The sequence below is a fragment of the Sturnus vulgaris genome, chromosome 16 (assembly GCF_052056855.1).
Source record: "Sturnus vulgaris isolate bStuVul1 chromosome 16, bStuVul1.hap1, whole genome shotgun sequence".
In the NCBI taxonomy this organism is placed as follows: domain Eukaryota; kingdom Metazoa; phylum Chordata; class Aves; order Passeriformes; family Sturnidae; genus Sturnus; species Sturnus vulgaris.
Window position 1 is genome coordinate 11288078 of NC_142258.1, and position 23792 is coordinate 11311869.

General features: G+C 44.0%; 1 protein-coding gene across 5 annotated transcripts in view; it reads right to left on the reverse strand.

Moving 5' to 3' along the window:
* Nucleotides 1-23792, reverse strand: part of ABAT (4-aminobutyrate aminotransferase) — a 48377-nt gene that overhangs the window by 12182 nt on the left and 12403 nt on the right. For 2 of the 5 annotated variants that reach the window (XM_014894511.2, XM_014894518.2), the window contains exons 2-6: nt 14661-14778; nt 6067-6164; nt 5221-5250; nt 4526-4643; nt 564-613 (exon numbers count right to left, since the gene is read on the reverse strand). In XM_014894511.2, coding sequence (XP_014749997.1) covers nt 564-613; nt 4526-4643; nt 5221-5250; nt 6067-6164; nt 14661-14730 — 366 coding nt within the window. In that variant the 5' untranslated portion in view covers nt 14731-14778. Of the gene's footprint in view, nt 1-563; nt 614-4525; nt 4644-5220; nt 5251-5370; nt 5531-6066; nt 6165-14660; nt 14779-22250; nt 23065-23792 lie in introns of those variants that run through there. The other 3 variants (XM_088174469.1, XM_088174468.1, XM_088174470.1) reach the window with 3 other exon arrangements.

Genomic DNA, 23792 nt, shown 5'->3' on the forward strand with positions numbered 1-23792 from the left:
TTAACTTAAGTATTTTAGTCCTGGGAAAAGCAGAATTTCTCACCTGAAGACATGAGCACTCCATAAAGGAAATCAGCTCAGAGAACTCAAATGTCTGCATTTCTTTGCCCTGCTAGAGTGCACTTAGGAGATGAGAATCAGTCACCACCTTCAATAAAACCCCTAAACTTGCCAGAGCATTCCAGATGTAGGGCACCACGTCCAAGGTATTGTATTCTCTCTCAAGGTTTGGGGCTTGCTTTCAGGATCAAAAAATCTTCAGAAAACATTATTAAAACGGTTAATTTGAGACAGTATGTTTGAACTATTATTTAAATGTGGCTGCAAATACATCAAGTGCTTGCACCACCCAAATGTTTAATTTTTGTAAAACTTCCCAGGGGTTTTGGTGTCTTCTTAAACACTACCATGCTCTTTTCATCTAGTGAGAAGTAAAGCAAGCAGATCCTATAATACATTAAATTGAATCATTAGCATTCTCTATCAGTCTAAGAAAAAAAGAGAAAGCCCATAACAAGGACAGAGAGAACTCCTTCATGTACTTCATGTTCTAATTCACTTACCAGGTTCTGTGGCTGCTGTAAAAGCTTTATCAGAGAGGGATGGCTGTAACCTAATTAAAAAGAACAAAGAAAGAAAACAGTTCTTTTTATCTGGTTACAATGAAGTAATGCAAAGCATAATCTAGAGAATAACCATAACTTCATGCTTGACTGTTTGTGTGTAATTTGTATATTTTTAACTTCTAATAATGGGACTTCTTTTGAAGTAGGACAAACCTCTGGGCTCTTTTCCCTCTGCAGCCTTTCTGGGTGCAGGGCACAGCACAGCACTGCTGTTGGGAGCTGTAGCACACCCATTTCCTTACTTTGACAAAGTTTTGCTTGGAAAAAGATACAACAATTTATCCTTCTCACTAAGAAACTAAGCTTCAATTTTAAAACATTGAAGGCACTTAAATTACATCCATTGATAGTCTACAGGATAACTTGCTTGCTTACAAGCAAAACCAATTTATCTGCTGTTAAAAAAAAAAATCGTCGAAGGAGGCCAGAAATTTCATTTAAAGTCTGATCTGTAATGTATGAAATGCCAAGGCCAGAGATTAACATCATCTTTTAAATTTCCTTGTAGAAACAGTTGGAAACCTCATCTTGCCTACTGCTCAAGAAGTCAGACCACGGTAATTTTGTTACAAAAGCTTATTGTGCTTTGAATCCCCATTCCAGTGGAATGACAACAGCCCTGATTATCCTGTTTGAGCAAGGGAGCATTAGGCGACTGTGTTAACAAATCAATTATAAATTCAATTTTGAACATTTTAGCTGAAAACAAGAGAATATCCACATTGTTTTTGTGGCATGTCATGCTGATAAATCTGCTAAAATTATTATGAAGATAATAATAGTGGCTATTTGGGACACAGAACAACTAAATCTGCATGGCATCTGCTGTCATGGGAAGAGCTGTTGTTCAGCTAGAGGGAATGACACATTGAGAGCTGTGTCCTTGAGAACTGCACCTGGGACTGCCACTGACAGCCCCTTTGAGAGTAAATCAAGTGTTTTAGGAATCTCCAAAGCACAGCTACTATTGTTTAGGAAGCTCAAGGATCAGCACTGATGTTGCTTGTAAGAACTTTCAATCCTGTTGCTGGTGTTATCATATGTGAATGCCATCGTGTAAGAGATCTCATTCTCTTACATAACACAAACTTCTATTACTCCTGATTTACCCTTTTGCACCCACACAGCATCTACCTCCCATTGTCTTCACTTCAGGCCAGGAGTTCTGGTCTTCCTGCTAACACTCCATCCCTGAGCCTCCTCAGAGGGGCCCCAGTGAAAGGAGAGAGGATCCTGAAAGCCTGACTGCTGTGAAACAGTCAGGCTGTGTGACAGAAGCTGAGCTGGCATGTGGGTTCACAGTCAGGAACCAACACCAGGAAGGACTAAATGCTTGAATAACCATTATATAACTGGGGTAGACAAGTCAAAGAGCTCCAGGCTGGCATGGCAAACAGGCACTAATTCGTTTCAGTGCCATGACCAACTCAAGGGTTTGCAGTGTTACAAATGTGCTCTCAGAGGGGACTGAGCAGGCTCTAAGGAAGGGCACCTGCTCCATCACTCTCGCTGTGTGTCTGGATCAGCGTGACAGGAACGTACATGTCCTCCAGGCTCATGAATGTGCCTGTCTGCAGAAGGAAAAACAACTAGAGCCTGCTAAAATAATGACATGGAGAAAGCCCAGAGAATCATTTGAACTGAGCAGCAGGCTGCTGTCAATAATATCAAACTACACCTCTCTGCATCTCCCCAAACAAAGCAGACCTTCCCAGCACTGAAAAACACATTGTTTCATTAGCTATTCCAGGATGTTTCCTGGCAAACATGTCAATAATATCCCTCTTGCATCTGGCTCCATGGAGTTTCTAACTCTATTAGACAGGATGCAGGATGAAAGGACTGTGCTGTGCTACAACTGCCCATAAAAGTGTGGTAAAACACTATTTTAATTTTTGTTTTTCAGCAAGAGACAGCCCAGAGCATCATTGCCTAGAGTTTTTTTATACTTTATTTCTTATCTCTCCACACAGGCACTTATTACCTCTCAACCTCTGCTGATAAATATATTCGAGTGTAACAGATCATTATTAAATCTTGGGGAGTCCTGACAGATTCATGAAAGGTTTTTATTAGATTTACTTGCAGAGAGATAAGCACAGATGACTAACAAGCACCCTGTGATCTTGTTTTGCTCTCCCAGTCCAGGCCCTACCTCTGTCACCAATACTAGTAACCTGGGCATCTTCAGATAATCTTGCCATTCAGTACAACTGAAACATATAAATTAATGTTGTGTGTTAGACTTAGGTCAGCCTGTAAGTATTAAATTTCTATTTACTCTTTGTTCCTGCACATCCCAGAGCCATTGTCTGAGAAGGTGCAAGGAGCACTGTACAGTAGCTCCTTTGGGACTGAGGAATGTGTTCCCCAGGATAAAAACCTCGCTTGTCCTCAGGAAGGCATTGCCTCGTGTGAAGGAGGAACCACATGGCTTAGGAGGGTCAGTCACAGCACTGGAGTCTTGTCCTATGTCACCAGTTTCAATCAACCAGAGAAAGTAAACTAGAGCCCCTGCCCATTTCTGCCCATTAAGAAAATATTTCCTCCAAAATACTTCAATATTTTATACACAAAAGTATATTAAAAGAGGTATGTTTGCACCATCCAGCACCAGAAGGTCAGAAAGCCTCAGTGCACTGTCTGTACAGTTTCATTCTTTTGCAGTAAGCACTGACTTCCATACTTTGGACTGCACACTTGGCTGCATGACCAAGACCTGTTTCTCCAAATCAATTTCTTGTGTGAAGAATGGGAAGCCATGAACACTTGATGCATGTCCTTTCCTAGAAAGCTAAAATCCAAGCTCCTTGGCACACAAGCATTGTGCTCCTGTGTCTCACCCTTATTTCCACATGAGCAGTGGCCAAGTTACCTCAGTGAAGCCTGAAAGATACAAAGCAGTGAGAGCTTGTGCTGGAAATAAGCTACAGACATGGCAGGGATTTGGGATGATTACACTGAGTGCTACAGGACAGCAACAACATTGTCTGCAAAGAAGACTGGATAAATGAACACCCATCACAGTCACAAGGTCTTAGAGGCCAAAAATTTGGTAACAACCTGCATATCATCACATCCTGTTTCCCAGGAAAGGAGGCCTGTAGGGATGATTGTGAGTCATCACAATTTCTATACATAGCACAAGATCTACCTTTTAAATTCCCCCAGCACTTCTGCTCTTTTTGCTTCTGCAGAAGTGTATTTTTAAGCAGTTGAGAGGAACCATGGATGAGGAGCAAACAAACTGAAGTCCTATTGAAACCTGTATGCCTCGCAGGTGGCACTCACATTTCTGCCTTGCTTCTGCTTGAAAGGCTTCACAAAGCCATCAGCTGACCCTCCCAGGCACTTCCCTGTGTCTGCTCCCTCAGACAAATGAGCTGCCACCTCCCCTTTCAGTCAGCACCACAGTTCAGTGCTGGGCTTCTTTCATTCTGCTGCAGTACACATGGCCCACTCCTTTTATTTTTTCCCCACTTTTTGGAGATAGAAATGTTAATTGAAGGATATAATTTCATGTTAAAATGTCTACATCATGGCTGTTAATGTTTAAAACAGTAACATACTGTAACAGAATCATAAAGTCACAAATCCAAGCCAACAAAGACAACCTGAATTGTGGAACTTGAACATTCAAGCTGAGATTAATACTAGAGCTTCTACCTGGCACCACTGTGCATGTCAAGAGAGCTGTAGGTACTCAATTTGTAGTTCCTTCAGCTATCCAAACCCACCACTACACAGTACCCAGCAGTGAGCTGTCCTGATCACAGCAAGGTGTTCATTATGTCACCTCTGTTTTTTCAAATTAATCAACCAGCTTCCCTGGTAGTGCCTGAGATAAGAAAAAGACAGATTGAGGACCAACAAAACATTTTGGTACAATTGTCTCTTACCTATTGGGATGGAAGAAATCTGAGAGTAGAGATCCAACATACGATTGCCATCTACATCTACGAGGTAGTTCCCTCTGCTCTCTTCATAATTGCAAAAGAAGTGCACAGCTTCTGCATTCTTCAAGGAAAAAAACAATTAGTGCTTTAAAAAGTGGCAGTATGTAGGAAGCTGCAACTAATGCTTATACAGCAAAACTGGATAAAAATATCCAATGCTAGGATAAAAAGACATATTCATTGCATGGGAATAACTGTGCAGCTATTTTTAGAATGACTGTTAAAAGGGCAAGTCTTTACTTTTTCTACAGAAATAAAGCACAGACTTGGGGAAATTGCTCATCTTAGGAAGGCAATATGTACTTAGGCTGACATATTTTTAAACTCAAGCCCTAATATACCTTGTTTTCATTGGCCACTTTGTAACGACTCTGAAGTTCTTTAAACACAAATAGTTTAAACACATATGTTGAAAGAAAAACTCCTGATGCTAGCAAGTTAATCCTACACTATTCAAAATATATTACAAAATATTTTATTCAAAAGCACATATAAACCACACATAATGTACTCAGCATGGAAACCCAGAGTCAGTGTCACCTTTCTCTGTGGCATAAACATACAAATCAGGATTTTAAAACAAGTTCTGAAATCAAAGTATTAACACCCCCCAAAATATAGAAAATTTGACAAATTACCTGAATGCCATTCAGCTTCTTCATTAATTCCTGCAGAAAAACAAATACCAGAGTCTCAGGTGTGTAATTAGCAAATACTGATGGAGAATGTATGTTTCTTTTTTATGATCCCATAAATCATATGCAAACTTTGTAGTCCTGTGTGCTTACCAGGCCACTCTACCTGCCACAGGAACTTTCATGGTGTATCTTGCAAATATTACAGTCAAAACTATGACCTGTGGCATGCAGAGCTAAACGGGCTGCAAACACAGTTTAACTGTAAATCTCCAAAAAGGGAAAGCTGCCTCTTCTATATTGACCAACTGAACTGAGAAAACAAGAGAGAAATCAGAAAATAAGAGAAGCCAGAGTCACACAGAAGGGATACTGGTACATTGGTTCTAGAAAGACAGCTCCTTTTTATTAAGAAAAACAAAAAACCTCACAAAAACCAAAAACCCACCACATGCACAAATGCTGAATCTGACAGAGTAAAACAACATCCAGAAAATTAAAACTCTTGCTTCATTTCAGAATCAAAGCATTATTTCACATCATAAAAAGTTTCTATTTCAGCAGGAGCACAAGTGACCAAGCCTGGTGAGATGGTTTATTAAATGATGCTCTTTTGCTCTGAATTATTCCTTATGGGAACTTGGCAGTTGAGATTCAGACCTGCCTCTCAGAGAGGGGCATTTCATTCATGAGCTTTTCATTCTCAACCTCCTGATAAAAGTGGGCATAGACTTATGGAATTATGTTTACTCATATCAGATTTAAGGTTTGAAATGAAATCTGTTTTCTAGCAAGTCAGACACAGCTAAAGATAAAAAAACCCCAAGCTACTACAGTTTGGAAACTTACTCTAGATCGTGGTCCAGGAACTTCTGTCTTCATCAGAGGTCCATCATAATCAAAATCCACATCAATTTTAGCTGCAGCTTGACTGATATACCTGTGTCCTGTGAGAAATAATGAAAACCTGAGTACAGACCATATTTTCTGTGCTCTCCTCTCAGAAGTTACATCCATACCTTGCCTGAGAACACTTGACAGATGAGACCAATTACATTGAACTATCTGAAATGAACTACGTATCTCAGCTTTGACCAGTCTTCAAATAAAACCAATACCAGTGAGGTGGCTTAAAAAAACAAACCAAAAAAATTCCAAGGGAAATGATAGGGAAATTAGAGAAACAGAGGCACATCCTCCTGTAAAGCACAGGATTGAGAGCACATCTCTCTCTCCATCTCCTCTTTTGTTAAGTCTGTGCATTATGCCCTGTGCAAGCCTTTGCCATAAATTCCCTGCTCCTACATAGAGATAGTTTAGTTAACTATCAGTAATAACCAAAAAGCCTGATGGAGTCCATAGGAAAAATCCAGTCTGATGTTTTTTAATAGCTCAAAGAACACTCTTTGGGAAAGATTTGTCTCAGAAAGGTAAATGGCCTTGTCTCACACGAAACCAGCATTTTGCAGTGCAGCTCTGAAATCTGAGTTCCAATCAATGCCAATTTTCCTTCTGATCTTGCTGGTTTTATCCACGTGTGTAGGGAATCATAATAAACTTGACATCTTAATGAAAACAAAAAGGCAAAAATCTCCTGTGCTTCACCAATAACAGGCTCGGCTTCCCTTTCTGAAGTAACTGTTTTAAAACACAGGGTTTAGGCAAACTTCATCTGACAGAGACAGTTCTGGTAAGCATGTGTTCCAAACATACACATATTCCATTAAGGGGATTATGGGATGCTATAGAGATTATACATTTGCAAGAACAGGAAGTATAGACACCAAACTCTACCAAGGTGACCAGCAAGAGACTGTGAGCTTGCTCTGCATGCTGTGGTTACATGTTGAACTAAACCAACATTCTTGGCAATTACATTTTTGTCATGGAGCATCTGCAAGCCTGTAGCCAGTATGGTATCAACAATAAACTGATTTTAATACTCTTAACTTGGTATCACACTCGGACCCGAAAGAAGAGGGCATAGCTTTTTTTAATATCTGTGACAGGCATTTTTAAGCTGGAGCAATTTGGATGGCCCAAAATGAAGGTCCTTAGCTTTCCTTGTCACCAGCTGCAGCTCAGATCCAGGCTCAGCATGGAAAGTCAAGCAACACCAACTCTTGCCCGAGGCACTCGGAGCAGCAGGGTCTGAAGGTACCACACCACACCCTGCTGTGCCAGGGCCGTGCTGCCAGGTGCTAAACCAACAAACTGCACCCCAGTTTGGCAGAGGTGCAGGGAGGGAGATGCCTGGGCAGGCAGGCCAGCAGCCAAACACACAGAAATCCCAGGGGGGCAGCACTGCCACCGGAAACCCTGGCAGCACCAGCACCTCTGCACTTCCATCCATACCCACCTCTCACTGCCAGAGCTCTGCTCCAGCAACGTACTGAAAATGTTTTGTATTTGGAAGTAACAGTTGTTAAATAAACCAAATATTTATCAAGGAAAACAGAAGGTATCCTGTGATACTGCTCAGCAGTGCTCCGAGCAAAGCCATTCAGCTGAAATTTCCAGCAGTGACTTCAGACATTTGCCTCAGCTTGTGTCAGCCCAAGCTGGGATGTCTCAAGCAAGCCTGATTTCAAGAAAGTACCTGGAAAATCACAGCCCTTTGAAAGCATCTTTGAGCACTTAAAGTCACTGCTCATCTTGGGAAAACTTAGTCTGCAAAGATGATTATTCTCTCCAGCTTTAATTCAGATGCGTCAGTGCCTCTCTGCAAAGCTATTAATAGGTTTCATTACAGCAACACCATTTTTGTGTCATTCTGTTAAGCATTCGTATAAATTTGAGACTGCGGGGCAACTGCTCCACTGAGGGAGAAAAAGCTACTGCATATTAAAGATCAAAATCTCCACAATTCATAGGCAATAAGGCTGCAAGTTTAGCAGGCACACTCCCAAGTCTAAAAGGGAAAGAGACCAAACTAATGTTTTAGTGCACCCACTCCTTCCCCAATGGAGGTTCCACTAAACCAGCTGCAAACATTTCTGCTTCTCCCATGTCCCCTCCTCTCCCTGCAAATATTTCTGCTTCTCCCATGTCCCCTCCTCTCCCTGCAAACATTTCTGCTTCTCCCATGCCCCCTTCTCTCCCTCCCCCCAGGCTCCGGGTGCTATTTCATATGCCAAAGGGGAAAGCACCAAGAGGCACAGAACATCCAGGACATTTTGGGACTAACAGCAAACATGGAAATCCAGCAGCATACCTGGAATCATTTGGCACAGTTGCAGATTTAAGCCAGGTGAGCTCTAACCTGGGTGCACAGTCCTCACCCTCCTCCTCCCCACCCTGCCTGGTGCCCTGCTGCCACCACATCCCCCTGCACACAGCCCATTTCCTGCCAGCCTCACCACTGCCCTTGCTCTGCAGGCCAAACGGGAGCTCAGGCCACTCTGCAAAGGCTCAGAGGATTTCAGAGCCCTGCCAAGGGCAGCCTGGGCACCCCTGCCTGGGCACTCATGGCTTTCTGGCACCCTTCTCTCCACACCCCCTGCCACGCTTTGTTCTCCAGGCCTGGAGAACAGCAGGACACGGGTGCTGCCTCCTGCTCCCCAGTGCCTGTGGCCCTGCTCACAGCACAGCTCTGGGACGTGGCTGCTCTCCTGCAAAGGCTTTTCCAGGCACTTGGACAGAGTGATGGATGGCTGCATCAATACCTGCTTTGTTTAGCCTGGAGGAGGATTTCAGGCCATGCTCTGTCTCTCTTGCTTCCCCCCAGCATCAGCACCACAGTTTCCTAATGGTGCAAGAAAATGCAAATAAATCAGGTCACTCACTGTATGCTTCATCCCCTGGGAAACTGCAGCAGGCTCTGCTCAGCTGGCATTTCTGTCTTGAAGGTACGCAATGAGCTTTGCAACTCAGCCCAAATTTTTCCTGTTTGACTCTTTAATATCAACTTACCCTGCAATAGAAACTCTGAAGATACAAGATACAATGTAATTCAGGCCACTCTAACTTGATATTTAGGAGTTGTAGACATTTGCAGGCCCAGGTCTGGGGTTTTGCCTCTCAAAAAGACAGCAGAGATAGGACAGGTAAAAACTGAGATTCTTACTATGACCAAGCAAGGTATTTTGAAGAAATGAGAATCCCTGGTGGCTAGTCCTTCAGTGAACTAACAGCATTAACTTTGTAATAGAAGGTAATCCCTTGATTTTCTGTTGAGATCTGAATAAACTACCTTAGAAAAAGGGGATTTTGTATTATCTTAAGAACAGGAACAAATGACATAATCTCAGCTCTCATCTTAAAAGTGTGTAGAGCTAATGGGCTCTGATCAAGTGTCCTTCTCTAAGGAAGCATTACCAAAGCTCTTAAATTACATTTAGTTAACATGACCAAGAACAGCACCCTTTTTTCCCCCTGGTAAACAAAGCTGTCTCTTTTTATCATGGCAAAAGTCAAAACACAAGCATAGGTACTGTTAATGAACCTCATTTCAGAGAGCACATAGGCTAAACAATTTGCACAGAATTTTCTACCCATCCCATTTAAAGAAGGTGGGCATAAGAAGCTAAATCCTAGTTTTCTTGCAGGCTTCTCAAAGCTCTCATCACACATCATCTTTCTGAACACTTGAATAACATCAGCAAATTGTCACATCCTTCCTTTCCATCCAACAGGATGTCATCACTTGCAAGCAGGCAGAAAAGCTCACTTCCCAACTTTGCTTCCCTGCACTGCCCCCATTGCTCACCAGGAGTCCCAGTCAGCAATTTTAACAAAGTACCACATTGCTATAGCAACATAATTAATGTAAGTGCACCCTGCTAATTTGGTGATGCTGTTAGTCACAAAGAGCACCACTGTTGGCAGGTCTGTGCTGAGTGCTTATCTCTGGCAACAGAGCTACAATCAAGGCAGGACTAGAAAGAGCTTGAACCTCTCATGTGTTTGACCAAAAATAACACTCACGTTAACACAGCTCCTGAGTGCAACACTGGATATTACTTGGGAGAAACTCCAGTGAAGGGCACTGGTGTCATGAACAGGAGGAACGATTCCAAGGAAAAGGAAAAGAAGAGGAATGAAAGTCCATGCTGGCATAACCAGAGCTCTCAAACACAAGTGTCTTCCTGTGAAGGGGTGTAGAGGGGAAGTTCTGCAGTCCCCAGGGAGGCACATGCCATGTGCCACAGCACTGCTGCCCTGCCTGAGTGCAGATAGGCAAGCTCCCTGCATGCTTTAAACTTCCCCTCCACAGTGTCGATCAAAGCACCTTCCAGACAGAATTTTTAGAGCATGGAGGCCCTGACAGCCAAAAGCAGGAGGACTGTGATTTCCTCCGAGTCCTCTTTTATGTGTTACAAGTAGAATCTGTTACTAACAGATTTTGAAAGGGAATGGCAAAAGGCCAGGCTAGCTAGAGATGTTTGGGAAATGAACATCACTATTGCATAACATTGTGAAAACTGAGATTGCTATTTACAGAGTGCTTATGCTGCAAGATCAGAAACTCTTCCACATGAGATTGTCTGTGTTTCAGCACTCCCACATAACACTTTGGATTCTCCAAAGATGAAGAAAAAAACTAATACTACACAGGCCATAAAGAAGTGGAAACTCCTGTAAGAATGAACAAGAGAAGTTCCCCTTCACCATCCCAGCACAATCCCAAATCAACTCCTCACGAGAGTTACAGGAGCATCCAAACACTGGTCTTGTAGTTCTTGTGATCTGAACCAGTTTTAACATCTTCCCTCTTCCTAACAGCTACAGAGCTCACCAGGACACCTCTGGAACAACCAGCCACAAGGAGCACTCACGTGGGAAAACAGCAGCCTTGCTACAGCCACCCTTTGTGGCACAGAAGGAACAAGAAAACTGGATAGGAACATCACATTCACTCAAGGAACTGAGAACAGCAGTCCCAGCTTGGACTCTACCTTGTACCATGGTCTGTTTACAAAAACAGGCTTTATGTGATTGTTTTTATATAGCTCAGCTTTTTGTGAAAGTGTTTGATCAGACAGCAAAGTACAGGCTCCTCAGTCGAGCAGGAGAGGTTGCACTTTCCAGGGCTTCAGTTGAAGCTGACCTCAAGCTGAGGTCTCTCAATCCCAAGAAGGGGATTGTTCTCTGCTTCTGCCACACATCCCTCACACAAATCCAGGCTGTTCTCTCTGATTTCCTTAGGGAGATTCTTAATGTACAAACCAAATAAAAAAAAAGTAAAAAGTCTTAGCAAGGATCAATACTGGAGAAAAAAGTGTGACTGAGAATAAATCATTCTCATGGCTTTCCAGGCTCTTTGTGATTACTGTGATGGGGACAAGTCAATAACTAGTATGAACATCTTTCAGTCTTTACTGCAGTGCAGCTGGGTGCTAAACATTATTATCCTCTCCAGAGAGACAGGAAACAGGCTAAGGTAGGTGAGGTACAGCCTCAGCAAGTGTTAGTCTGCCTAGTGCACTGCAATGGAAGGGCACAGACTCTGGAGGAAAAAAACTGAGAGAGACTCAAACAGTATTCAGCAGAGAAAAAAAATGAGGTCTTGGGGGAGGCAATAGTTATCAAACACATAAAAGGCTGCTGCAAAGAAAAAATAAACATTCAGCCTCCAGGTCTTTTGAGGGCAGGACCAATAGTAAGGACTTGATTTTTTCCCTGTTGTGAAACTCAGGCTAAATATTAGGAAAAAAGTTTCAAAGGTAAGGTCAGTTCAGCAATAAGCAAATTGCCTGGGGAGGCTGCAGAAGCTGCAGAACAGATCAGCATCCTAGAAGGGCATGGGTGTGCACTAATGCAAACTGATGCTACCTTCAGGCAGCAGCCTGACCTTCTGCCATGCTTTCAGTGCAGGATTCAAAGACAAATTCAACCCCTTTGGGTAATCAGCAGGAAACTGAACTACATCTCTGGAGTGCCAGCCTGTCCTCATAGCTATGGCACCGCCCTACCAGCCAACAACCAACTGCCTCCAAAGCATGGAGCCAGAACAGCTTTCCTGCTGCAGTGCCCAGCTGATAAAACCAGAGGTGGCACAAAGGGAATAAACATTTTCATGCACACTACCAGTTGTGATCAACTTGCAGCACACCAGGCTGACAGGAGCAAAAGAACTCAATTCAGGTAAGATTTAACACCACAATTCACCCTCCTTTCTCCACCATCCTCTCCTGGTCCTGCCTGGCTGACACCCAGGGACAGCAGGATGCAGGAGGCTTTGTAAAAGGAAGATTAGGTTAGTTACTCTATTGTCATTCTGCCACCCTTCAAATTATAGTGAACTTTATCATTGAAAGCAAACTATCAAGCAGATCAAACAGAGAAGGAAAACAAAAGCATACCTGATTAAGGGCTTATTTTCAAGGAGGGCATGATACTTACATTTTTGGATAAGATTTAACTTGCATATTACTGTCATGAGTGTTGCTTAGCTTTTGCATTTTGTTCAACTTAAATGTTTTCATTTTCCCTTTCTAGTTTGCTTGCCAAGGGTTAGCATTGTGTAAGGAGAACAGTATGCAATGGTTAAGTAACTAAAATTTTTCGACTAGAGAAATAGTCAAGGATAAATAAAATCTCTTTGTGTAAATAAATTTGTCATAGATTCAAGAGGAACAGGATGATTTGCTTAATGCACACATACAACTGAAACATGACAGGCCACAGACAAAGACCTACCAAGAGGCAATCTATTCCCTCCTCTAAGACTCCATTCCCCCTTGGCAACCCTGTCATTTCATTATCCATTAAAAAAAAAAAAAATCAGCCTAAATGGCGCTGCAGGATTTCTGTGGGAGTAATGTCAGTCTCTTTTTTAGCCTGTAAATCTCTGAATCTGCGTGCTCAAAAATACCTTGGAGGCAAGCACTCTGGAGCAGAGAGCTCCTGGACATCACCCTCAGCACTCCCCTAAAAGCAACAGAGCCCAGCAGCACTGCAACCTGAGCTGGGGCTCAGGAAAATGGCCTGGAGCTCCAGCTTTGGCTACAGCCATCAGAGCCTCCTGCCTGTTCTGTGAGGCAGCAGTGCCACAGAACTCTGGGGAGCTCCATCATTCCTGATCTCTGCTTGCTCACACCAAGTGCTCAGATCCAGAGGCCACGGGTCTTATACAACCTGCAGCCAAGGCCCTCTGTTATTTGCTTCAGTATTTTAGCAGGCTTGAAGTTTCCTGGAAGCAAGGATGGATTAATGGAGTCCAGAGCTGCCTTCCTTTCTTATGAGGAACTACACTCCCTAACTGATGGTGAGAAAGGAAGAGGAGTTTGTGCAGCTGCCCCTCTGTGCTTGGCAAGCAGCATGGAATTGTACAGGACACTGGGAGGGACAGGGAGCATTAAGTGCTGCTGAGGTGACAGCTGAGCTCAAAGGACTGAGAGCTAACAGTCCTGCTTGCTGCAAGCACTTTCCATTGCCCACAATCGACCCAACGATCCCTGCTCCTGCCCACGGTGGATAATCAGTGCGTCACTCCCATAAATAGAAGTGCATCCTGCACTGAAACACTGACCTAATATTTTCTAATAGTTATAAGACCAGACTTGGTGTTCTTTAGTCAAAGGTCAGTTGCTCCCCGAAGTGTATTATTTAAAAGGAAATCAATGATGTTTAAGTTTCTGAGCAAATGGAAGGGTGTGCTTGGTTTATCCTGGCAGTGGCAGAAGGAGCACAGTGGCATTGCAGAAGGAGGGTGGAAGGACAGAAGAAATAGCAAGATTTACTCAGTCACAAAAAAAAGCCATTCAGCCATACTGTATTTAGTGTAACATTATATAGAATGGATGATCTTAAGAGTCCACACTGCTTTGTCCAATATAGACAACAGGAATTTAGGTTTTTTATCTATTTCACAGAGACTGCAGGTTTAATATACACACACACACACTAAATTTCAAGCCAGGGCCAAGCAAAAACTTGTCATACACTTAGGAGAAAGCAGCTTGATGCTGTGTGGCAGGTTTTTATTCCATACTAGAGCTCACTCAAGGCAGAAACACACACCACCAGTGAGGGTCACATCTTCATGCCACTCTCACAAAACCTCTTCACAAGAGAAGATGGGCAAGGTTGTGCTACACAGAAGAGCAAACCCAGCTTATTTTGATGGATGATTGTCTCATTTCTGCAACACATAGTGCCAGAGAATAAAAGCAGAGTTCCAAGGGCTGATGAGCTTTACTTCAGTTAGCATGTTTACAGGGCAAATTATTACCATGATACATTCTTGTTTGAAGAATGAAAAAAAATCAGATATACTTTGGACTACAATTGTGGTCCACTTTGGACTACAACTGCATTGTTATCTAATATGCACAACATCATATCCCTCAAGTTTTGAAAGACTCAACCGCACTGGACAAACCCCAGCAATGTTCAGATTAGACTTCTGTCCACCTGCATAAGTTTAACACCAAATACAAAGCAGGAAAATGCAAGGAAAACGCTAAATATGAAGGAGGTAAATGCAAGGAAACACTTACCAAATACCAGCAGTCTGGAGTTTTGCTGCAGGCAACAGGTCAGCTGTCGACTAAGCAACATTGACGCCATTTTATCTTTACTGAAAAAGACTCAATCTTGAGAGATTTCTTTCTTGTTCTGGAAAAAAGAAAAGAAAGGAAAAAAAAAAAGAAAAGCAAACACTTATTTATGTCCCTAGAGATGCAGCCACTATTACTGTGCTCTTCATTTCAACTCCCCCTTTCATTAATTTCCATCCAAAGACACTGAGAGCTTGGTTTGATGGATTAATGCTGATGTTCAGAGCAGCCTCAGGATTGAGCCCCACATCTGATTCTTCGTTGGTCCTGCTAAGGCAAATGACTTCCAGGTTAAAGCTGCATGTCCCAGCTTCAGCAGGGCCAGGGGGTAAAGGTCAGTACCTATCTTCCCTTGCTCTTCCTCTCTACTTTCTCTATATATGTAGACTATGCTGAACTTTTAAAAAGGGGTTTCTAGTCAGTTTCTCAAGCCAAGCTGTTGTTTTTGATTTGACCTAAGTTTATGAAAAAAGTCTCATCTAATAAAAAAGACAGCAGGACAAGCATTAGGAAATAAAAGAAACTCAATCCCCTGAAAAACAGTTTTTTACCCATTAATCACAAGTCTGTGAAGAGAGAATGTGAGAGCTGAGATTGTCCAGCCTGAAGAAGGCTCAGGTTTCATCCCATCAATGTGCACTAAATACTTTGATGGCAGTGAGCAAAGAAGGAGACAGGGGTTTCTCAGAGGTGTCCAGTGATGGGATAAGGGCAATGGGCACAAACTAAAATACTCTGAGCTCCACCTAAACACAGGAAAACCCCAGGCAGGTTGCCCAGAGAGGACATGGAATCACCATGCCTGGAGATATCCACAAGCCCAATGGTCCAGAGCAGACTGCTTCAGGTGTCACTGCTTGAGCAGAAGGCTGGACCAGACACCCCTCAGCTCCCTCCCAACCTCAGCCATTCCATGGTTCTGCCTCAGCTGGTTACATAAAAATGACCTTGGAAAGTCAAGTCAAGTATGACAGATAACATGACTCCCTTTTCACTCTGGATCACTTGTGCAGAAAGCGTGGCTGCAAGTCAGGAATAGATAAAACAGGTCACTGAATTATTATCCAGGACACAGGTTAAATTCAAACTTCACACTTATCATCATGGCCCCCTGTGTTCTGTATAGGACACTGGAGCCCTTTGCCTGGATTTGCACCTTGCTGGATGTAGACCATGGAGCAGCAGAGGACTGAGGCTTGCAGTCCAAACAAAGTGTCACTATTATCCATAAACCTGGAAAAAATTCTATTTAACAAATACACTCAGAGTAGAGCTGATCTTCCAGCAGAAAGAGCTCACAGTTTACAGCTTCCATCAGTCCCATGCCATCAATAAAACATGCCAGCAGATGTTCATGACTAGATGCAAGGAAGTAGTTTAACTATTGCTACCTTGATAGCAAGTATCTCTTATCCATAAGTAAAATACCAGATATTTACTTTCTATACTGTCTTTATGCTAAATACTGTTTGTTCTCCTTCACACTTGAGCTTTTTCAAAACATATAAAAGAAGACAAAAAACTTCTTCCTACAGAGACATATAAATTCATTGACCTATTAAGACTCAGGAACAAAACCAATTCCCTGTGCCTCCCCAGAGAATTGACATAGGACTTGGTTTCACTTAGTTGAAGTTAAAATTCAAGGTAGTTTGCAATGTGCCAAAGTGAGCAAACACTTGCACAACACTTGTGCACATGCTGGAAAAGCAAGATCAGCTTCCTAAGGCTTTGGGTCACAAGTGCAGAGGGAACTACTTAATTTTGTTTTCAGAAAAGAATAACTTCACTTATAAGACAAGATTGGTTAAATTCATCATTATGTTTTCTCTCTTAGCTTCTTTCTCTACTTGTGCTAGCTTTTGCATAATCAATGTGTGAAGAAATATCCCAACACACGGATTTCTTATCTCATGACCACCCTCTAACACAAACCAATGTCAGTCTAAGTCAGTAAGAAAATGCCCAGCACCTCGATTGATGTCCTCTGCTCAGAGCTGTTTATCTGGTCTATACTTCTCCAATCTCCAATTCCCTCCCTAAGTTTGCTCTGCAAAGTATTACTTTTTCAGAGTCTTTAGGAAGCTGTTCAAAGGTGGACACAGCTTTGCAGGAGCTCACATAAGGAGCAGTGCAAACATACTTAACAACCCACCAAGGTTCACTCCTTGTTCTCATGCCCTTCAGTCATCTCCCACGGGGGTTTTGCTGCCAGCTGCCCAACTTTGCTTCTCCACAAGGATGAGATGCCTCTTCACATACAGATCAAACTCACCTTCCAGTCACACTCCACAGCTGTGCCCACCAGTGTCCAGCTCTCCCTTCTTCCTTCCCTAGGTGAACCACACCTATGTCTGCCTGCAGAATGTTATTTATTTCTAATTACATTTACTGTTTATCTCAAGTCCTTTCATAGCTAAACTACAGCATTCATTAGAGACTGAAAAATATAATTGGAAATGATATTGGCTTTCTGAACTACTTGTAGAAAAAAAATTATTGCATGAGGCTTAAAAATAAAGTAGCTTAGCCCTAATTTTCCTTGACAGTTCTTATATAAAAAGTTTTACCATTTTCTAGTCCAGAGTCAGATTAAATCATGTAATATCAGATGTGAGAATAACTAAACCCAGCGTCTTTTCCATCTCCATTATGCACACAGCTCTCACAGGAGATCAGCTGATCTGATTGGCATCTTACTCTAAGCATGCATTATTTGGTTATCACAATAACCAATTGAATTTTGCCACCATAACCCATCTCCTGATGGATTCCTACCCGCCCAGCCTGATCCAGCAGTGCCAGCAGCAGCAGAGTTTGCAATCCAGCAGGAATCAGCTCTCCTGCACATGTCAGAGCTGCAGCGATGCCACGCTCCATCACCACTGCTCCAGAGCCACTGCGGACACACAAAATCCTGAAATCCAGGCAAAATACAGCCACCAATTCCAGAGATCTGACAGGAAAGGGGATGGGAAGGACCATCAGACCATAAAGATGTGACACCCTTCCAGAAAAAGATTCATAAATCTTCCCTAGATATTTTTCCTCTACTGGCAACTGTCTGAGCTGGAACAGGCCGTTAGTGCAGATGACTCCACAGAACTGCTATTCTGAAGTGAATCTCAGTACCTTAATTTTCCAAATACATTTGCATAATTTTGTCTGTAATTCTGCATTACATAAACTCTGTTTGCCACTGCATGTGTTTAAGTCACAGCCACATTCTTCTAGTAAGAAAAATTATTTTCATTTTCAAAGAGGAAGCTCAGTCCAGTTTATCAGACACATAGAACATAAGGATATGGGGATTTTTGAAATGCATGCTGTGAAATTGGATGCATTTTTTTTAAACAGCTGCTGCTAAATTTCTGTACCAAGAGATTATTTCTGACAGACACAACTAGCTACTAGGGACAACAGCCATTCAGCAGCAGCAGCCTCCTGAGAACACAGAAAGAAGTATTGTTTCCATGAGCAAACAAAATTGCATTTCTAGGGGAGGAAACCCTGGAAAAAGTTTCAGAAAGAGGGGGCTTGATCCAGAAACAAGAGTGAAAATAGACAAACTAGGAGTTTGTGCAGCAATCTCACTTGCTAGCAGAGAAGCTAATGCAGCACGACATTGTCGTGCTCACAGAAGCTGCCCTGGAAAACATCCTCTGAGGAGCTGCAAAGGTAAAGGCAAAACTGAGACCCAGCAGGATGGATGACAAGTCAGCTCGGCAAATTTAGGAGAAGTCAGCTCTGCAAATTTGCATCTCTTTCTTGCAACTCTGTCAAAGACACAGAAACCTGTTTGAAATTCATGGGGGCACATTCATCTGTCCCTCAGCTGCTCCAAACCCATTTAATCAGGAACAATTAAGTGGTTTAGAAACAGCAGCACAAGCTGCATTGGGCATTTACTTCACAAGGCTTCCACAAAAAGTGGATTTGGGGAGCAGGGAGGGACCTAAAGGCAAGGTTTTCTTTCCTTGACTTTTCTAGGCTGCACAGCAAGGGTAGAGTCGAGCTAAGTGCTAATTGTGAAATTTCAAGTATCTCTATCTCTTAGTCCTGTTTGCTTGGATCTACCTGGATGTGAAGCCAGCACTAGACTCACACACAGAGCTGCACAGGGGCTGCAGAGCCCTGTCCCTCCCTCGAGCTCAGGGCAGCACCAGCACTGTGCCCCAATGCCAACCCTCCCTTCCCACAGGCAGCCTGCCCTGGCACCCCCAGGTGAGCTGGCACACACAGCCTGCAAGGAGGGAGCCCCAGCGAGGCTCTTTATTTCACAGCTCAGAGTGCTGGGACACTGCTGCCTCTGCATCTGCCTTTTAACAGCGGAAGGAACTGCAAACTGGGGAGCCAAGTCAGCTGTGGTCCCTGAGACTAAAAAGGACAATGCTGAAAAGTCAGGCAGGACCCAGGTCCATCCTGGACTTGTTAAAGGGGTGCAAATCTCCTGGTTTGTAGTGCTCATGAACATCTTTAATGACATCGGTGATTTAGCTCAGGTATTTTACTTCTATGAACATCTCAAGGAGATCCCAGAGTCTGGAACAGCCCCACAATTTCACAAAGAAATGTAAGTATGGACAAGGTAGAGGACAGTCAAGGCTGTCATCTGTTAAATAAAATCATGTCCTTCCTTATTCTGCATTTGAGGAAGAATCAGACAATGCAATGCCATCATGGTATCCGCCTAAAAACATCTAAAGAACACAGCACTTCCTATTTGAAAATTCACAGCCCCACCCTCCTTTGGGGAGTCCACATCCAGCAGATCAAAGCAGGAAACCACTGAATGAGTTCAGCAGTTATTGACAGAGCACAGGGTGACGTTAGAAATCCTGACTTGCTGCTTTAGCCACTTCAACGTAGTCAACAACAATGTAAATAAAGAGGCCTGGTAGCACAGAGATGCATTTAACTGCAGTTCTCTTGGTCCCAGGAGCAGAGTTAGGAGTTCAGATTATGCATTTATGAAAGCCTGAGTACACATAATGAAACACAATAGGTCCTTTCACTTCAACTGGGGTTTTATCCCAAAGTATAGTTCTGAAACAAATTTGATTAGCTGAAAACAGCATTTGCATGAGAAGTCTGTAAGAATAACACCAAGAATTTAGAAATTCAGTCATAGCTAGGCAAAAGCTATCTCAAATGAAATAGAATAGAATTGAAAAGTCCTGTTAAGAGGAAGTTGCAAGAAAATTTACATCTGGTGTTCATAAGAGGCTGGCATTAGATTTTTTCATCAGGTGTTTCTACAAACCCATCACAAACTAGAGCTGGAAGCCTCAACTTCGAGAAGAGCAGTACCTGGCAGCATCCCCGTGAGAGGGCACAACAAAGAAAAAGGAGCTGCTCATCCCCCACCTTGGTCAACTAAAGGCCACAGCCTTGTGCTCCAAAAGTGAAGGTGGCTACAGGCACCCCACACCATGGAGCCCACCAGCAGGGTCAGGACAGAGATGGACACTCTGGAAGAGGTGAGCTGGCTCTGCAGGACTCAGCCAAAAGAGATCCCTGAGCGCTTTGAAACTCAACAATTACATGTCCCAATTCCATGGGCAGCAGCTGAGAAAGAGCAAAGTGTGGCTGTCCCCAAGGCCTGGGGAGCCTGTGCCTGCAGAGCTCACCAAGGCAATTCCCACCAGCAACACCAGGAACGCACTGCACATGGAAACGTTTATCTACCACCTACGTGGATTTTGCCAAAAATCACAAACTGACAGGCTGTTTATGCCTCTAATAATCTTAATGGCTTTGTGTAGAACAGGATGTAATTGAAAACTCCAGGATTGTACTTAAGTTGTCAAGGACACAGTCGTCATAGTTACAAGTAAAGCTCAAGTGTTGGTTATTCAGGGTTGCCTATTTACTTATTGACACCAACAGTATTGGACAGTCCCACGAATCTTCAGAAGAATGGAAATGGAGAGACTGGTTTTGTCCTTCAAGCCTTGACAAAACAGTAAATATTGGACAGAAGCATAATACACTGATTTTTTTGCACAGCTCCCTTCTCTCCCTCCACATGCAGCTGGCATTCACAGCAGTCTGCTGCGAACACTGCAGCAAAAGCACAAACCAAGCTGCACTGCACAAGATGAAAACCTCACACCTACAGCTTGGAGGTACTGTCCAGTACCCATCAGGACATGACAATCCCTACCTGCTTCATGGCACCTGCACTCAGGTCAGGGCTGAACCAGCAGTGAAGCCAGAACAGGTTCAGTCCTCCCATCAAGTTTTAAAACTCATTTACAGTCTAAAGTCTCACTACACTCATGTGTGCAGGTTCTCCTCCTCAGGTGCTCTCTAAGCAGGGTTTGGTGGCTGAATATGAATACATCATTTTCTTTTGTCTTAAAATAAAATCTTTTTGCCCTTGTTTAGCCTCTCTCCAAAAAATACTGGGCCAAGGAAAGACTCCTGGTCCCTAAACCAATGAATAAGAACAGGCAGGAATGTTGTGATTATGGCACACTAGGATCCAGGTGACCCACTAAACTTCTGAGCAGCTCATTTTTGATCCAAGAACTATTGGCACAGCTAAGGTGGGATGAGATATGCCTATAGGTTCCCTGTGAAATAAGTACATTGTCTCAGGAAAAGAAAAATGGAATTGAAAAAGCATCTGCTAGAAATTGGACAAGTTCCAGATGCAAAGCCAACAATATCTGCACAAATAGCATAATGTTAAAAAAAAACCCCAAGCACAATTAAACTTATATTAGCTAAAAAATTCTACATTTTTTAAGGAATTTCTTAGTAATTCCCCCTGAAGAAACCTGTACATTGACATTTCAGTGAACTTTACCAGTGAGGTACATATAAAAACATCTCTTTAAGCCTGTATTAAACACTTCTTCAAGTCTATTTTAAATCCATTATTTTAAATGCAGATGGCAACAACATATCCAAACCATGCCTGTTCATTTCCACACATTTCTCAGACCAAAACAGCCCAGCTCACAATGGATTAAACAAATTATGGCACAGCCATACTTTTCAGATTGGTTGCTCCACAAGCATCATGTAGTTTTGAAAAAATTAAAGCATTGGAAATGCCACCTGAGGGTATTTTGCAAGGAAATTCGGATACATTCCTTGTAAGATTTTATTCCCAGCATCTTCCTGCTGCCTCCTCAGAGATCAGGAAGATAGATAGATAAATAGCATCAAATAAAAGCACAATTTATTTTCCTGTATCATAAGGCATAAAATAGCTCATTTGGAGACAGCCTGCACCAAACCAGGGGAAACATCTTAAACCAGGGCGAGAGCTCTGGTTTCTCAAGGTGACCCCCATTCCAGCTGAGGACATGGAAGAGCAGAGCCATGCAGCACATGTCTTGTACGAGGGGTCCAGAAAACAAACCAGGAGCAGCTATCCCTGCATATCCACGGCAGGGACACGGTAACAACACACACACCCCCCTGCCCAAACACAAATTCCCCTCTGGGCACAGAGTGTGCCGCGTGCCCAGACTGTGCCCACCCCACTGCCCGCGGGCACACGGCAAAGCCACTTACAGGACTCGGATGCCAACTCCAGCTGCTCCAAGCTCCCCACAGCCAGCTCCTGGGTTGGAAGTGCTGCTCCCTGCTTCACTCCCTGCTTCACTGCCCGCTTGCCTTCAGCACAGGCTGCTGCTGGTTGTGCTGGTGAGGAATGCCATCGCTGCCAGCTCCTGCCGGCAGCGCGCAGCGGGGACAGGCATCACCCAGAGCAAGCCCTGCGCTGCAGCTCGGCTGGGGGGGATGCCCCAGTTAATGAAGGTTAATGGAACCAGCTCCTGGCAGCTGCAGCCTGTGCTCAGCCAAAGCCAGCAGAGAGGAACACGCGGCTCACCTCAAACCTGAGAGCGTCAGGCTCTGGAATGTGGATGTCCGAGCTCATCCGAAAGAAATCCCGAGACGCAGAGCCACACTGCGTTGATTGAAATGGCTCCTTAGTTTCCAACAATTGTGGAAGCTGAAGAACAGGTTTTGTCCCTAAACCCCTTATTTTTACTCTGGTTTGCAAATATCCTGAGAGTGACACCCAGGCACAAAATAATCTTGGCTTGGCTCATTCCCTCCAGGTGGTGTGCAGGCAGCACGGCAGGCAGCGCGCATCGCAGCGGCACCTCCCGCTGCACGCTGCTCCTGAAGGGAACGGGGCATGTGGATACCCACAAAACGCCAGCAGCACCCCTTCAGGCACAGGGATGCAGGGAAAAGCAGCACAGGGTGCCATGGCCGAGGCTGGGCTACCGCCGCCAGGTTGCCATGGTGCCGGGGGGCGAGAGGGAAGATGCGCCAGAACGCAGAGAGAGGCTGAGCCGCTTCAGATTTAAATCCCTGTGACAGCATTTCGGCCGAGCCACTGCACGGTTGCTGTGGCAACCGACGAGTGAAAAATCACAGAGGAAATCTGTGATTATTACAAGCGAGGTGGTGACTTACCCACTTCAGTAATCAGGGCATTAAAGCGGCTGGAGCAGAGGAGGGGGAGCTGTGCCCCCAGCAGCAGGGCTGCAGTGCAGCAGCGAGCCAGGCTCCAGATCAGAGCCGGGTCCTGCCTTAGGCTCTGCAGGCTCTGTTGTGGGATGCAACACTTGGGCAGGATGCTTCCTCAGCACAAGGCTCGGACTGAGGTGCTGCACCACGTCTGCAAGGCGGGGAGGAGGGAGCAGCCAGAGAGAGCCCCAGACTTGTGCTGCTGGTTCAGCACGAGCAGAGTCGGGCGCAAGGAAGGGCCTGAGGCAGGCAGAGACAAGGACAGATAGCAGCAGCAAGGGACAAGGATGGAAGATGTGACGTTTACAGGAGGCAGATAAGATCCCTGGAAACTGAGTGACTCCAGTCTGTGCTGCTCCTGCAGCATCATATTCCTTCTCTCAGAGCAGCCACAGCAGCAGTTCAGTCGGGGTGGGTGGTGTGATGGTCCCTGTGCTAACACAGGAACAGAGAGGGACAAGGTCCTTCAGGCAGAGCAGACACACTCTGCTGTGTCTCCATTGTAACACTACCTGGCCCAGGTCATTTACACACCAACAGATCCACAGCAGCATCCACACAACCCATTTACAC